We start from the raw sequence: 14,946 nt of genomic DNA on the forward strand, positions 1-14,946 counted from the left end.
TAGAAAGCTGACAAATGAAATGTGACAAAGCATTTCTCGCCGTGCCGACCGCGGTGGCCGAGTAGTTCTAAGCGCTTCAGTCCGGAGCCACGCGACTGCTACGGTCGCAGGTTCGAATCCTGCGTCGGGCATGGATGTGTGTGATGTCCTTAGGTTAGTTAGGTTTAAGTAGTTCTAAGTTCTACGGGACTAATGACCTCAGATGTTAAGTCCCATAGTGCTCAGAGCCATTTGAACCATTTCTCGCCATATTGACAATAATCAAACAGACTTTGTAGATGGTTAGGTAGACATTGGCATCTATGACACACTAGGAGGAGGGTCGTTTTGGTACCAGTAACTAACACTCCGTCTTTATTCCACTCGCGAATGATAGATCTACATCTACATATATACTCCGATAGCCACCAAGCGGTGTGTGGCGGAGGGCACAATTCGTGCCAAACTCACATTTGCCCCCTCTGTTCCACTCGCGGATCGCGCGAGGGAAAAGCGACTGTCTGAACACGTCAGTACGAGCTCTAATTTCCCTTATCTTTGAATGATGATCATTACGCGATTTGAAAGTTGGTGGTAATAATATGTGCTCTACATCCTCGGTGAAGATTGGATTTCGGAATTTAGTGAGCAGCCCCTTCTGTTTAGCGCGTCGTCTATCTGCAAGTGTGTCCCACTTCAAACTTTCTATGAGATTTGTAACGTTCTCGCGATGGCTAAATGTACTAGTCACGAATCTTGCCGCTCTTCTTTGGACCTTCTCAATCACTTGAATCAGACCCAACTGGTAAGGGTCCCATAGAGACGAACAATACTCTAAGACTGGACGAACTAACGTATTGTAAGCTATTTCCTTTGTTGAAGGACTGCATCGCTTCAGGATTCTACCAATAAACCGCAATCTAGAGTTCGCCTTACCCGTTACTTGTGTAATCTGATCATTCCATTTGAGATCATTTCTAATAGTCACACCCAGATACTTGACTGATGTTACCGCTTCCAAAGACTGATCATTTATTTTGTACTCATACATTAATGGGGATTTTCGCCTTGTTATACGCAGTAGGTTACACTTACTAATATTGAGAGATAACTGCCAGCCATTACACACGCATTTATTTTCTGCAAATCCTGATTGATTTGTTCACAACTTTCGTGTGATACTACTTTCATGTAGACTACAGCATCATCGTCAAACAGTCTAAGGCCGCCGTCAATACCATCAACCAGATTGTTTATGTAAATCGTAAAAAGTAGAGGACCTATTACGTTGCCTGGGGCACTCCTGAAGTTACTCTTGTTTCTGTTGAAGTTACCCCGTTCAGGACGACATACTGCTCCCTGTCTGTTAGAAAACTTTCTATCCAACCGCATATGCCATTGGATAGACCGTAAGCGCGCGCTTTTCGTAGCAAGCGACAGTGCGGCACTGAGTCGAACGCCTTTCGAAAGCCGAGAAATATGGCATCATCCTGGGAGCCGGAATCTAGAGCCTGTTGTATGTCATGCACAAAGAGGGCCAGCTGTGTCTCGCATGACCGCTATTTCCTAAAACCGTACTGGTTTCGGCAGATGAGCCTCTCAGAGTCTAGAAAGGTCATTATGTCTGAACACATAATATGTTCCATAATTCTACAACAAATCGACGTCAGTGAAATTGGCCGGTAATTATGTGCATCCGATTTTCTACCCTTTTTAAAGATTGCTATGTCCTGGGTCTTCTTCCAGTCCCGTGGAATTTCCCGCCGTTCCTATGATCGCTGATAGATGACGGATAAGAATAGTGCTATATTTGTAGCATAGTCAACATAAAAGCTTACGGGAATACCGTCTGGGCCAGATGCCTTTCTGGCGTCTAAGGATCTTAACTGTTTTACAATCCCAGAAACACTAAACACTATGTCAGCCATCCTTTCGTTTGTTCCATAATTGAAAGGGGGAATGGTGCTGCAGCCCTCTATCGTAAGCGTGTTTTTGAAAGCTAGGTTTAGAATTTCGGCCTTCTGTTTATCGTCATCAGTTACATTACCCGTACTGTCAGCAAGAGAAGGTATTGAATTATTTGTAGCGTTCATAGATTTTATGTACGACAAAATTTTTTGGGGTTATTTTTAGAATCTGCAGATAAAATATTGCTTTCAAATTCGTTAAAAGAGTGTCTCATTGTTCTTCTGACAACTGCTTTCATTTCGCATAATTTCTGTTTGTCAGAGGGGCAGTGACTACGTTTAAGACGACTGTTCAAAATTCTCTGCTTTCTCAGCAACTTCCTAATATGTTTGTTGTACCAAGGTGGATCCTGTCCCTCCCCTTTCCTTTTGCTAGGCACATACTTCTCTAACACATGGTGGACAATACCTTTAAATTCTGACCAAAGATGCTCAATATCTTTGTGTCCCGTGTGAATGTTTGGAGCTGACTATGAAGATATTCATTAATGACACTTTTATTTGCTTTCCTAAACAAGAAAACTCTACGCTGTTCCTTTTTTTTATTTTTTTATTTATTTATTTATTTATTTTTTTTTTTTTGCAACTTCCACATAGAAGCCACAACGACATTATGGTCGCTAATACCTTCTTCTAGGTTAACTTCCTCACAAAGGTCAGGTCTGTTTGTCGCCAAGATATGTAATATCTTCCCATCTCGAGTTGGTTTTCTAACCAATTTCTCAAGGTTGTATGTTGAGAGCGCTCCTAGGATAACTTCACACGAATCTTTGCTTCTGCCCCCTGTGATAAACGTATAATTTTCCCAGTCAATGGATGGCAGATTAAAGTCTCCACCTATAACTAATGGATAATTTGGGTATTTACTTCCTATGTACTCAAGACTTTCCCTGAAACGTTCTGCGATGTTTGTTGTGGATTCTGGTGGTCTATAAAAACATCCTAACACAATGGTCAGTCCTTGCCTGATTGACAGCTTTATTCAGACTATTTCACAGTCCGACGCAGTATCATTCTCAACTGCGTTTAAACAGCTTTTAACTGCAATGAACACACCGCCTCCCATAGCATCAGTCCTATCCTTCCTAAACATTGTCCAAGCAGAGTTCAAAATTTCACTGCTTTTTATGTCTGGTTTCAACTAGCTTTCGGTACCTAGCACAATATTGGCATTGCCACTGTTTATTTCGGAGATTAACTCGGGGATCTTGCTACAGACACTTCGACAATTTACTAACAAGAGATTAAGCATTTAAATTCTTTGGAATGGCCTGTTTAGGCGAACTAACAATTTTTACAGTTGGCATACGCACATCAGTGTCATGAACTGGTAATTTTTCGGGCCAGCGGTTTATTTCCCATGGGGAGGAACCTAATCTCAAAAACCCCCATGTGCACGCTACAAGTACTGTGGTACCCATGTAGCTGTTTCCCGTGTGTAGTGCACCCCTGATCTATCGAGGGACGTCCTACAACCTTCCACCCCATAGCGTAGGTGGAGGAATCTACAACCATTTTCCCTCACAGAGTCAACGTAGCCTCTGGTTTAGATTCTCCACTCGACTCCAAACCAGAGGACCCTGGGTACGATGCTGCAGATCGTCAACTTGGCTTCCACTTTTCGAGAGATGGAGGCCGCCTTCACCAGTTTAGCCAGCCGTCGAAAGGACCCAAGGATTTCCTCGGAGCCCCGACGACAGGCATCGTTGGTGCCGACATGCGCAACAAATTGCAGCTGGCTACACCCCGCACACTCAATAGCCGCCGGAAGAGTTTCTTCCACATCCCGTACTAGGCCCCCCGGCAAGCACACCGAGTGAACGTTGGGCGTCTTCCCCGCCCTAGCCGCTATGTTCCTGAACCTCGTCGGAAGAACGATTCTTGACAAGCCTCCGCATTAGCTCCAATTCTCGTTGTGGCCATTTCTTGAGACACATATGGGAGGAAGTAATATGTTGCCCTACTCTTCCCGGAACGTACTCTCTCGGATTTTCAACAGTAAACCTCCCCGTCTCTTGTAATATCTGTCAGCGGCGTTCGTTGAGCATCTCTGTAACGCTCTCGCGCCGACTAAACGATCCCGTGACGAAACGCGCGGCTCTTCGTCGGATGTTATCTATCTCGTCCATTAATCCAGTCTGTTAGCGTCCCAGACAAGAATCGGTCCGAGCCACTTATTTCGTGTGCCAGTTTTAAAGTGAGCGATTTGTAATGGGGTAAGAGAAACTTTATTTATGAATGAAAATTGTGTCACAAACAACAATATGCACATTATTTCACTTTTCAACATTGTCACATTGAATATTCAAACATTTGTCAAGGCGTGGCACCAGCTTTTGAGTTGCAATATCAAAGAATTGTGCCGCCTGACCGTTAAACCAGTTAGTAACAGTATCTTTCAACATGTTATTTTCCTAGCGCTTTCCACCAGGAAATTCCTGGTTTTGGAAACAGATCTACATCTACATCTACATGATTACTCTGCAATTCACATTTAAGTGCGTGGCAGAGGGTTCATCGAACCACAAACATACTATCTCCCTACCATTCCACTCCCGAACAGCGCTCGAGAAAAACTAACACCTAAACCTTTCTGTTCGAGCTCTGATTTCTCTTATTTTATTTTGATAATCATTACTACCTATGTAGGTTCGGTTCAACAAAATATTTTCGCATTCGGAAGAGAAAGTTGGTGACTGAAATTTCGTAAATAGATCTCGCCGCGACGAAAAACGTCTTTGCTTTAATGACTTCCATCCCAACTCGCGAATCATATCTGCCATACTCTCTCCCCTATTACGTGATAATACAAAACGAGCTGCCCTTTTTTGCACCCTTTCGATGTCCTCCGTCAATCCCACCTAGTAAGGATCCCACACCGCGCAGCAATATTCTAACAGAGGACGAACGAGTGTAGTGTAAGCTGTCTCTTTAGTGGACTTGTTGTATCTTCTAAGTGTCCTGCCAATGAAACGCAACCTTTGGCTCGCCTTCCCCACAATATTATCTATGTGGTCTTTCCAACTGAAGTTGTTCGTAATTTTTACACCCAGGTACTTAGTTGAATCGACAGCCTCGAGAATTGTACTATTTATCGAGTAATCGAATTCCAACGGATTTCTTTTAGAACTCATGTGGATCACCTCATACTTTTCGTTATTTAGCGTCGACTGCCACCTGCCACACCATATAGCAATCTTTTCTAAATCGCTTTGCAACTTCTACTGGTCTTCGGATGACCTTACTAGACGGTAAATTACAGCATCATCTGCGAACAACGTAAGAGAACTGCTCAGATTGTCACCCAGGTCATTTATATAGATCAGGAACAGCAGAGGTCCCAGCACGCTTCCCTGGGGAACACCTGATATCACTTCAGTTTTACTCGATGATTTGCCGTCTATTACTACGAACTGCGTCCTTCCTGACAGAAAATCACGAATCCAGTCGCACAACTGAGACGATACCCCGTAGGTCCGCAGCTTGATTAGAAGTCGCTTGTGAGGAACGGTGTCAAAAGCTTTCCGGAAATCTAGAAATACGAAATCAACTTGAGATCCCCTGTCGGTAGCGGCCATTACTTCGTGCGAATAAAGAGCTAGCTGCTTTGCACAAGAACGATGTTTTCTGAAGCCATGCTGATTACGTATCAATAGATCGTTCCCTTCGAGGTGATTCATAATGTTTGAATACAGTATATGCTCCGAAACCCTACTGCAAACCGACGTCAATTATATAGGTCTGTAGTTCGATGGATTACTCCTACTACCCTTCTTAAACACTGGTGCGACCTGCGCAATTTTCCAATCTGTTGGTACAGATCTGTCGGTGAGCTAGCGGTTGTATATGATTGCTAAGTAGGGAGCTATTGTATCAGCGTAATCTGAAAGGAACCTAATCGGTATACAATCTGGACCTGAAGACTTGCCCGTATCAAGCGATTTGAGTTGTCTGATGGTGCTAAGTCAGGGCTATATGGTGGATGATCCAGTAATTCCCAATGAAACTTGTCCAGTTGCGTGTTTGTTGGTGCCACAACGTTAGGCCGAGCGTTGTCATGAGGCAGAACGACGCTGCTAAAGAACAGTCCCCGCCGGCGATTCTGAACAGCGCGCCTAAGCCTTAATAATGTTTCACACTACCTCCCAGCATTTATTGTCATTCCTCCTGGCAAAAAGTCTAACAGGAGAATGCCTTTCCGGTCTCAAAAAACCGTGGCCATGATTTTCCGTGTTGGATGTTCTTGTTTGAATTTTCGTGGTTTGGTCGGGGTGTTTGAATGATGCTATTCACTGGATTGAAGATTATTCTCTGGAGTGTAGAACTCAAACCAGTTTTCATCATCGGTCACAATGTCACCATCTTTGTGAGAGTGCTCCAAAACTGACCAGGAATGTGCAATTCGTTTTGTGTTGTGTTCTTCTGTCAACATTTTCGGCACCGTCTCGCACACATTTTTTTGTAGTGAAATTTACCAGTAAAAGTATGAAATACTGATCTTGAAATTTGTGGAAATTTCTGATGCAGCTCGTCAGTAGCGGAGCGCCTGTTTTGGGTAGTTACCACAGGAACTTTTTGTGTCATGTCATCATTCATGAGAATAGGCCGTCCAGATCATTCTTCATCATGAACATTTGTCCTTCCTTCATTAAACAGCCTACACCATTTACGCACGTTTCCGTCATTCATTACACCTGCACCATAAACTACAACGAGCTGCCGGTGAATTTCCGTGGGACGCACTTGTTTTGCAGAAGCAGTATAACCCTACAACCAACACTGGCAGAGACGTGAAATTTAATGGCGGCGTAGTGAGACACTGGCCAAGAGTTATGGACCGTGAACGGACATAGCGTGACAGTATGCGCGGAACCGATGTGTTATCGATTCTTACTTTAAAAACGACTCTCGTACATTACCTTATGGGGTTCCATGCATCAGCCTGGCGTCTGCTTTTCCTACCACGAGGGCGAGTCAAATGAAAACCTTAAATATTTTTTAAAAATATTATTTATTGTGCACAGGTGGTACAAAGCTGTATCACTTTTCAACATAATCTCCCCCACGCTCAATGCAAGTCCTCCAGCGCTTACAAAGTGCATAAATTCCTTTAGAAAAAAAATTTTTTTTGGTAGTCCGTGCAACCACTCATGTGTTTTATGTGTTAATTCCACTTAAAGTTGCTCCGGAGGGTTACTCCTAGAGATTTTACGGAACGTACTGTTTCCAACAATTTGTCATCAATAGTGTATCTGTGCAAAGTGGTGTGTTCCTTGTCCTGTACGCTCATTGTGTCATATTTATTTACGGTCAGGGTCAACTGCCAGTCCCTGCAACATTCATCAGTCCTCTTCAGGTCTTTCTGTAGTTTCCTACTGTCGTCCGACCTTGCTACCTTCTTGCAGACAACAGCATCGTTTGCAAACACCTCGGGGAACTTCTGACATAATCTACTAGATCATCTATGTATGTGTTATCAATGGTAGCGGTCCTACCACACTTAAGAGCGACGTGCTGAGAATTATCTGCAGGTTAATCCTGAACAGTCGCACAACTGACCCGATACTCGATAAGCTCCTATTTTTTCCCACTAAACTACAGTGCAGGATTGTATCAGATACTTTCCTGAAGTCAAGGAAAACGGCATCAACCTGAGCACCTATGTCTACGGTACTGTGGATCTCGTAGAGGAACAGAGCGAGCTGAGTTTCAAAAGATATCTGTTTGCGGAATCCGTGTTGATACTTATAGAGCAGATTTGCGTTCACCAAGAATGCAATACGTGAGCATAAAATATGCTCCATAATTCTACAGCACATTACGAGCATCTGCTCTATAACGCTCACTGAAAACAGGGACGACCTTCGCTTTTTTTCCATTCGCAAGATGCCCTAGTTTCTCCACCGGCCTACCACAAAAAGTGCACCTCTGTAGGTACGCGGTCGGCGCGGCGGTTGTTAACGCAAGGGGTCCGTGTTCGATTCCTCGCCGGCTCGGAGATTTTCTCCGTTCGGGGACTGGGTGTTTCGTTCTTCTTATGTTCGTATCGCCAGAAGTGACATTCCACCGTTGGAATGTCTGTACGGGCACGTCCTAAAAGCCAATAAAAATAAAAATAATAAAGAAAATAATACTTTAAACAAACAATATTTGGAACTGGAGCGAGTTCTTTCGTATAATTTCTGTAGAACCTTGCGGGTATCTCATCTGCTCCATATGTCTTTCCACTTTTAAGCGATTGTATTTGTTTGTGTGTTACACACTCACTCACCTCAGTATCTGCTATTTCGACATTCGTGCGGTGATTGAAAGGAGGTGCCGTATTACGATCTTCTGCGGTTAAACAGTTTCGGAACACCGAACTGATTGTTTCGGCCTTCTCTCTTTGATTTTACGTTTCGGAGCCAGTATTTTCATTGAGTGAGTGTACAAATGATTTCGATACGTTTACCGATTTTACGTGAGTACAAAATTTCCTATGGGCTTTAGTCAGATCGGTTGGTAAAATTATATTTTCAAATACGTCGAACACTTCTCTCATTGCTCTCCTTATGCTCATTTTCGCTACGTTCTGCTTTTGTTTGCCAGCTATTTTTTGACCTCGCTTAAACCTCTTATTACGCTCACTTTGCTTACGTAGCAACTTTCTAACACGGCTGCTTCGTGCGTCTTTCCCACCCGTTAAAACCTCTCTTGGAAAATACTACTTGTATAAGGCGTGTCGAACGATTCTTTTGAAAATCAGCTATTTATGCTCCACATCTGCATCCTGTGAACTGAATATTTGATGTTAGCTGCTCAGATACGGTGCCGGTTTAAGGCCCAAGCGACACATTCGCCCAAGCAGTTAGGGGCGCCAGAGGCACTACAGCTCTCGTAAGATCTCTACACACACAACGTATCACAAGCAGTAGCGGCTGCTTTGGGTGCCACTCTTGAGAAGTGTGCCAGAAGCGCTGTACTGCATGATGTGTGCACAGTGCATACCGCAGTTATGAAATGAAATGAAATGATCGTATGGCATTGTTGGCCGGGAGGCCCCATGCGGGGAAGTCCTTTTTAGCTGACGCCACTTCGGCGACTTGCAAGTCAATGATGATGAAAGGCACACAACACCCAGTCATCACGAGGCTGGGAAAAATACCTGACCCCGCCTGGAATCGAACCCAGGACCCAGCGCGCGGGAAGCGAGAACGCTACCGCAAGACCACGGGGTGCGGAAACTGTCAGGGGTAAAGGCGCGAGAGGGAAAAGGTGCGAGGAGGGGTTCGTCGAATGCTGAGTCGCTTGTATGCAAAATTATCTCGAACCTGCCCTGCTCAGATACTCTGAAAAGTAAAAATATTTCCTACCTTTCTGAACATTCCTTACAACACCCGTAGTCATTGGTGCTATCACAGCTTCATGGTGACTGATGCTCTCCTGTGCGTTACCTAATTCGAAAAGTTCAAGTCGTTTTGTTGCTAGGAGGTCCAAAGGGTTACTCTCTCGATGATTCTCTATTTCCTAGATGTAACTTTCGGGTGAGACATTCGCAATAATGGCACCAGTTACCTGTTCTATAACTAGTAAATTCATATCACCCCCTATCACAATAGCGTGATCAGAATACATACGGTATTTTCCAAGTTCTCTCTGAAGTGTTCTGCCAAGACATCTGATGGTTCAAATGGTTTGAGCACTATGGGACTTAACATCTGAGGTCATCAGTCCCCTAGAACTTAGAACTACTCAAACCTAAATAACCTAAGGACATCACACACGTCCATGCCCGAGGCAGGATTCGAACCTGCGACCGTAGCAGTCGCGCGGCTCCGGACTGAAGCGCCTAGAACCGCTCGGCCACCGCGGCCCGCTAATACATCTGACGCAGGCGCTCTATATGTGCATTCAGCTGCCATGTTTGACCCACCTTTGACGCTTAAATTCAACCAAATAATTTCATATTCAGAATCTGTAATAAGCTCACAGATATTATGCACTTCTTCACTGCAATAAATACGCCGCCACCATCGTCAGTTGTTAAATGCTTCTGATATATAGGGTAATTCAAGAGGAATGTCACACAATTTGTGAGGTGATTCTGCATGAGAAAGTAACCCGAAAAAGTCTTGCGAACAAGTGTCGGTTTTTTCATCTTTACGGAACTGGAGCAGGTTGAAGACTACACACATCCATCAATCATTATGAAGACAAGTGTGAATATTACTTACCGAAATACTATGTTGGCGCTGTGGTGGGCAGAATAATAGTGGGACAGATGACTGATCCAACCAACAAGAGGCGTTCAAAAAGTCCCCCACCCATCTCCTCACAAATTGTGGTCTCTCTGCATATTACAATGTGAAAATAGCATTTCGTTGCTGTTCACTTCCGTTTTCAACAAAATTTCTGTTCCTAATACTATCTGGACATTATTATCTTTAATAAGCAATACTGATTTTGGGATCTAATCATGGATGCTCCTGCAGTTTACTAATATCATATTGTTTGTATTGTATTGTATGTTAACCGTGGGCCTAGAAACGACGGAGAGGCTCCGTCCCCACAGCAGCCGCAGTGGTCCACAACTCCATTACGAGCCGGCCTCTGTGGTCGACCGGTTCTAGGCGCTTCAGTCCGGAACCACGCGGCTGCTACGGTCGCAGGTTCGAATCCTGCCTCGGACATGGATGTGTGTAATGTCCTTAGGTTAGTTAGGTTTAAGTAGTCTAGGGGACTGATGACCTCAAATATTAAGTCCCATAGTGCTTAGAGCCATTTGAACCCCACGACGACTACCGCAGTCCACTTCACCCTCCGTCGTCCCACACCGAACCAGTCTTTCAGGGTTATTGTGAGGACTAGCCCCCATAGGACACCCACCCCCCCACCCGCCTCCCCCACCCCCCAGGAAACGTCTCACACCAGACGAGTGATAGAGACATGGTGGTATACGCGTACGTGTAGAACTTGTTTGCGCAGCTATCGCCGACATAATGTAGCTGATGCGGAATAAGGGGAACCAGACCGTATTCGCCGAGGCAGATGGAAAACCGCCTAAAAAGCAGCCACAGACTGGCCGGCTCACCGGACTTCGACACAAGTCCGCCGGGCGGATTCGTGCAGGGCATCAGGCTCTCCTTCCCAATCCAGAAAGCCGTGCATCAGACCGCACGGCTAACCGGGCGGGCAATATCACATTAATTTCTTTTATTTGCGATGTGCGTGGACGATCGTTCTGTGAGAATAATGTAGTTGATTTATCTTCTATTTCGGATGGCAATTCATAACCTCAAGGGATTTCTGTAACTATAAAATCCCGTGCTCACACGAGACCTATCCGCTAACCCAGTAGCCGCTATTTGCATATAGTGGCTATTGAGGAGTCATTACAGTTCTCCACCTGACAGCGGACATCGAGAAATTCGCATTCGGTATCGTCGCAGAATAGCCTGAGTCTCTGGTGTCAACCTTATATTCCAAACCAGAGGACCACGATCGACTCTGGGTGCAAAGCTACAAATTGAAATAGAATAACTACAGTGTTGGACTGATCGCGAAACAACACAAAAGTAAAAGCAAATGTAATTTTATTTTAATTTAGGCTGGAATATATTTTTCCAGATTTTTCCAAACTTTCCAGTTTTTTTTGCGACTGAAAACATTCAATAGATTTATTCCCATCCCGGGAGCACAACAAACAAAAATGAATAAACTAAATACGTCCTTCGTATCGTCAATAACGATCATGAATGCATACAAAAATTTTAATTTTTGCAGTTTGTCCAAATTTTCCGACTTTCCATTGTAACGGTCCCGCATTTTGTGCCCTGAGAACTTTCCCAGGACCTTAATGAACACAACGAAAAAAGTATTACACAAATCCATGATTCAAATCTTAAGTTATGGTCTTGAGTTCATAAAAAAATGCCACAGAAAAAAGCACTTTCGTGTTTTCCCGGATTTTCCAATTTTCTGGGTTTCTTTTCCAATTTTTCTTTCACTAAAAACCTTACTCAGATTGTTACGAGTATTTTTTTTTAAATTAGCGATATCAGTACAGCCATTCTCAACTGATGCGCTTCCCAACGAACAGCATTTAATTTCTATTTATATGCAGGTTGTTTCACAATTCATGTTGCACAATTCTAAATCTTGTAGAGGGGACTTACTAGTTTTACACAGGAACCCATGTCCGGAAACGTTATCCAACGACGCTACAGATCGTCGATGTTACGTATGTATGTACAGGGGAATTTATTGATGATGTTACAAACTTCCTAGGGTAATGGTGAAGGATAAATGTATCACATATTGTGAAAGCATGGTGTTTCTTCTTTTGGACATGTCCGAAAGAACAGATACCACACACTATCCACAGCTGTGATTCACATCATGCAGATTGAAGGTGGAGGGGAGAGAATGGAAAGGAAAGAGGAGGAACTAATGATATCACCTGCATCGGGACTTTATGCAAAGTCAACGGCGACCGGGGTTGGTATCCTGGATCTCGGCACGCCTCTCTACTGACCCACGTTCCCACTTAGCGCCACATATCCGGAATCCCCGTCCATGTCCTCCATGCTCGCTACTTGAGACTCGCGCTGGAGGTCGAAGGCACTTGTGCATCCGCATTGAAGGCACTGGATTCATTGCCCGTAGAGGCGAATCAGTTATATGAGTGTCCTTGTACATACATACATTTGCAGGTGCCGGCACCTATAACTTTGCCGCTCTATAGCGTCATTGAATGAAGTTTAGGAACATGGCTTCATAAAAATTTGATCTACTAAGTTCCCTCTACAACCTCCAGAAGCGTGTAACATGAATTGTTAAACACCCTGTAGATATTTCGACCGAGCCTTCTTCTCGCAGAACCTGAAAAAGATGACTGGGTCTATTTTAGAAGCACTGTGCATAAAAACTGAAACAATAACGCGGCCATAAAGCACACTATTAATCACTTCACAGTGGTTTGCCGTGTATTTATGTAGGCGCAAATAATAAACAGTCGTTTGATCTGTGAACGTTTTCTTAGTAGCGAAATTGACGTTAGTTTGCGCCTTGCCCTCTCAGAAAAGATTGGTGCTTACCTGCACGGACGAATGAAGGCGGCCCAGCCCACGGTGAACTCCTCGAACCTAAGGCCATCCGTGCAGTGGCCGTAACAGAACCTTTCGAAGCCGACAAGCGAAGTGCAATAGCGTTCCGTCGTGGCGTTGCCCCAGTCGCCGTCCTCGTACTTCAGTCGCAGCGTGAGTACGCCGGGGGAAGGCGGAAACCCTTTGCATCGGATCCAGTCCCGCAGCCCGAATGTGCAGCCCCGCAACTCTACCGTCTTCGCCCCTTCTGGCGTGCAGCTGGCGGCAACCACTGCGGCTTCTGTCGAATGCGGCTCCCTTCTCGTCCGGGCCGCCCCCATCAGCAACACTAGCCCTGCCAGCAGCCGAGCAGCCATCTCCGCGGGCTAAGGCAGCACTGTGCCCACGAGGAAAACCGCGCTCTCCGCTGCTTATGAACAACGGCTTCTTCCCGGAACTGCCGGAACTTGGACTGAGAAGAGGCTCTTCACAAGGCGACACGTGACGTCCCAGTAACCTTCTGTTGTCTGCAACAAGCAAGGATATCAAGAGTCGGTTTTGAAGCTCATAACCAATATACCTTAATCACTTGAAAAAGGTGCACACTTCTCGCTGTATATGGTGGAGAAAGAAAACTGGCGCTCTACGGATCGGAGCGTGGAATGTCAGATCCCTTAATCGGGCAGGTAGGTTAGAAAATTTAAAAAGGGAAATGGATAGGTTGAAGTTAGATATAGTGGGAATTAGTGAAGTTCGGTGGCAGGAGGAACAAGACTTCTGGTCAGGTGACTACAGGGTTATAAACACAAAATCAAATAGGGGTAATGCAGGAGTAGGTTTAATAATGAATAGGAAAATAGGAATGCGGGTAAGCTACTGCAAACAGCATAGTGAACGCATTATTGTGGCCAAGATAGATACGAAGCCCACGCCTACTACAGTAGTACAAGTTTATATGCCAACTAGCTCTGCAGATGACGAAGAAATTGAAGAAATGTATGATGAAATAAAAGAAATTATTCAGATTGTGAAGGGAGACGAAAATTTAATAGTCATGGGTGACTGGAATTCGAGTGTAGGAAAAGGGAGAGAAGGAAACATAGTAGGTGAATATGGATTGGGGGACAGAAATGAAAGAGGAAGCCGCCTGGTCGAATTTTGCACAGAGCACAACATAATCATAACTAACACTTGGTTTAAGAATCATGAAAGAAGGTTGTATACATGGAAGAACCCTGGAGATACTAAAAGGTATCAGATAGATTATATAATGGTAAGACAGAGATTTAGGAACCATGTTTTAAATTGTAAGACATTTCCAGGGGCAGATGTGGACTCTGACCACAATCTATTGGTTATGACCTGTAGATTAAAACTGAAGAAACTGCAAAAAGGTGGGAATTTAAGGAGATGGGACCTGGATAAACTAAAAGAACCAGAGGTTGTACAGAGATTCAGGGAGAGCATAAGGGAGCAATTGACAGGAATGGGGGAAATAAATACAGTAGAAGAAGAATGGGTAGCTTTGAGGGATGAAGTAGTGAAGGCAGCAGAGGATCAGGTAGGTAAAAAGACGAGGGCTAGTAGAAATCCTTGGGTAACAGAAGAAATATTGAATTTAATTGATGAAAGGAGAAAATATAAAAATGCAGTAAGTGAAACAGGCAAAAAGGAATACAAACGTCTCAGAAATGAGATCGACAGGAAGTGCAAAATGGCTAAGCAGGGATGGCTAGAGGACAAATGTAAGGATGTAGAGGCCTATCTCACTAGGGGTAAGATAGATACCGCCTACAGGAAAATTAAAGAGACCTTTGGAGATAAGAGAACGACTTGTATGAATATCAAGAGCTCAGATGGAAACCCAGTTCTAAGCAAAGAATGGAAAGCAGAAAGGTGGAAGGAGTATATAGAGGGTCTATACAAGGGCGATGTAC

The 14,946-nt window shown here is 44.3% G+C and overlaps 1 protein-coding gene across 1 annotated transcript in view; it reads right to left on the minus strand.

Annotated features, from left to right (window-relative positions):
• Window positions 1–13,405, minus strand: part of LOC126456154 (uncharacterized) — a 114,924-nt gene extending 101,519 nt beyond the window's left edge. The window contains exon 1 of the mRNA XM_050091908.1: window positions 13,022–13,405. Within this exon, the coding sequence (XP_049947865.1) occupies window positions 13,022–13,386 (365 nt within the window). The 5' untranslated portion in view covers window positions 13,387–13,405. The remainder of the gene's footprint in view (window positions 1–13,021) is intronic.
• Window positions 13,406–14,946: the final 1,541 nt, after the last annotated feature.

This window comes from Schistocerca serialis, chromosome 2 (assembly GCF_023864345.2).
Source record: "Schistocerca serialis cubense isolate TAMUIC-IGC-003099 chromosome 2, iqSchSeri2.2, whole genome shotgun sequence".
Classification (NCBI taxonomy): Eukaryota; Metazoa; Arthropoda; class Insecta; order Orthoptera; family Acrididae; genus Schistocerca; species Schistocerca serialis.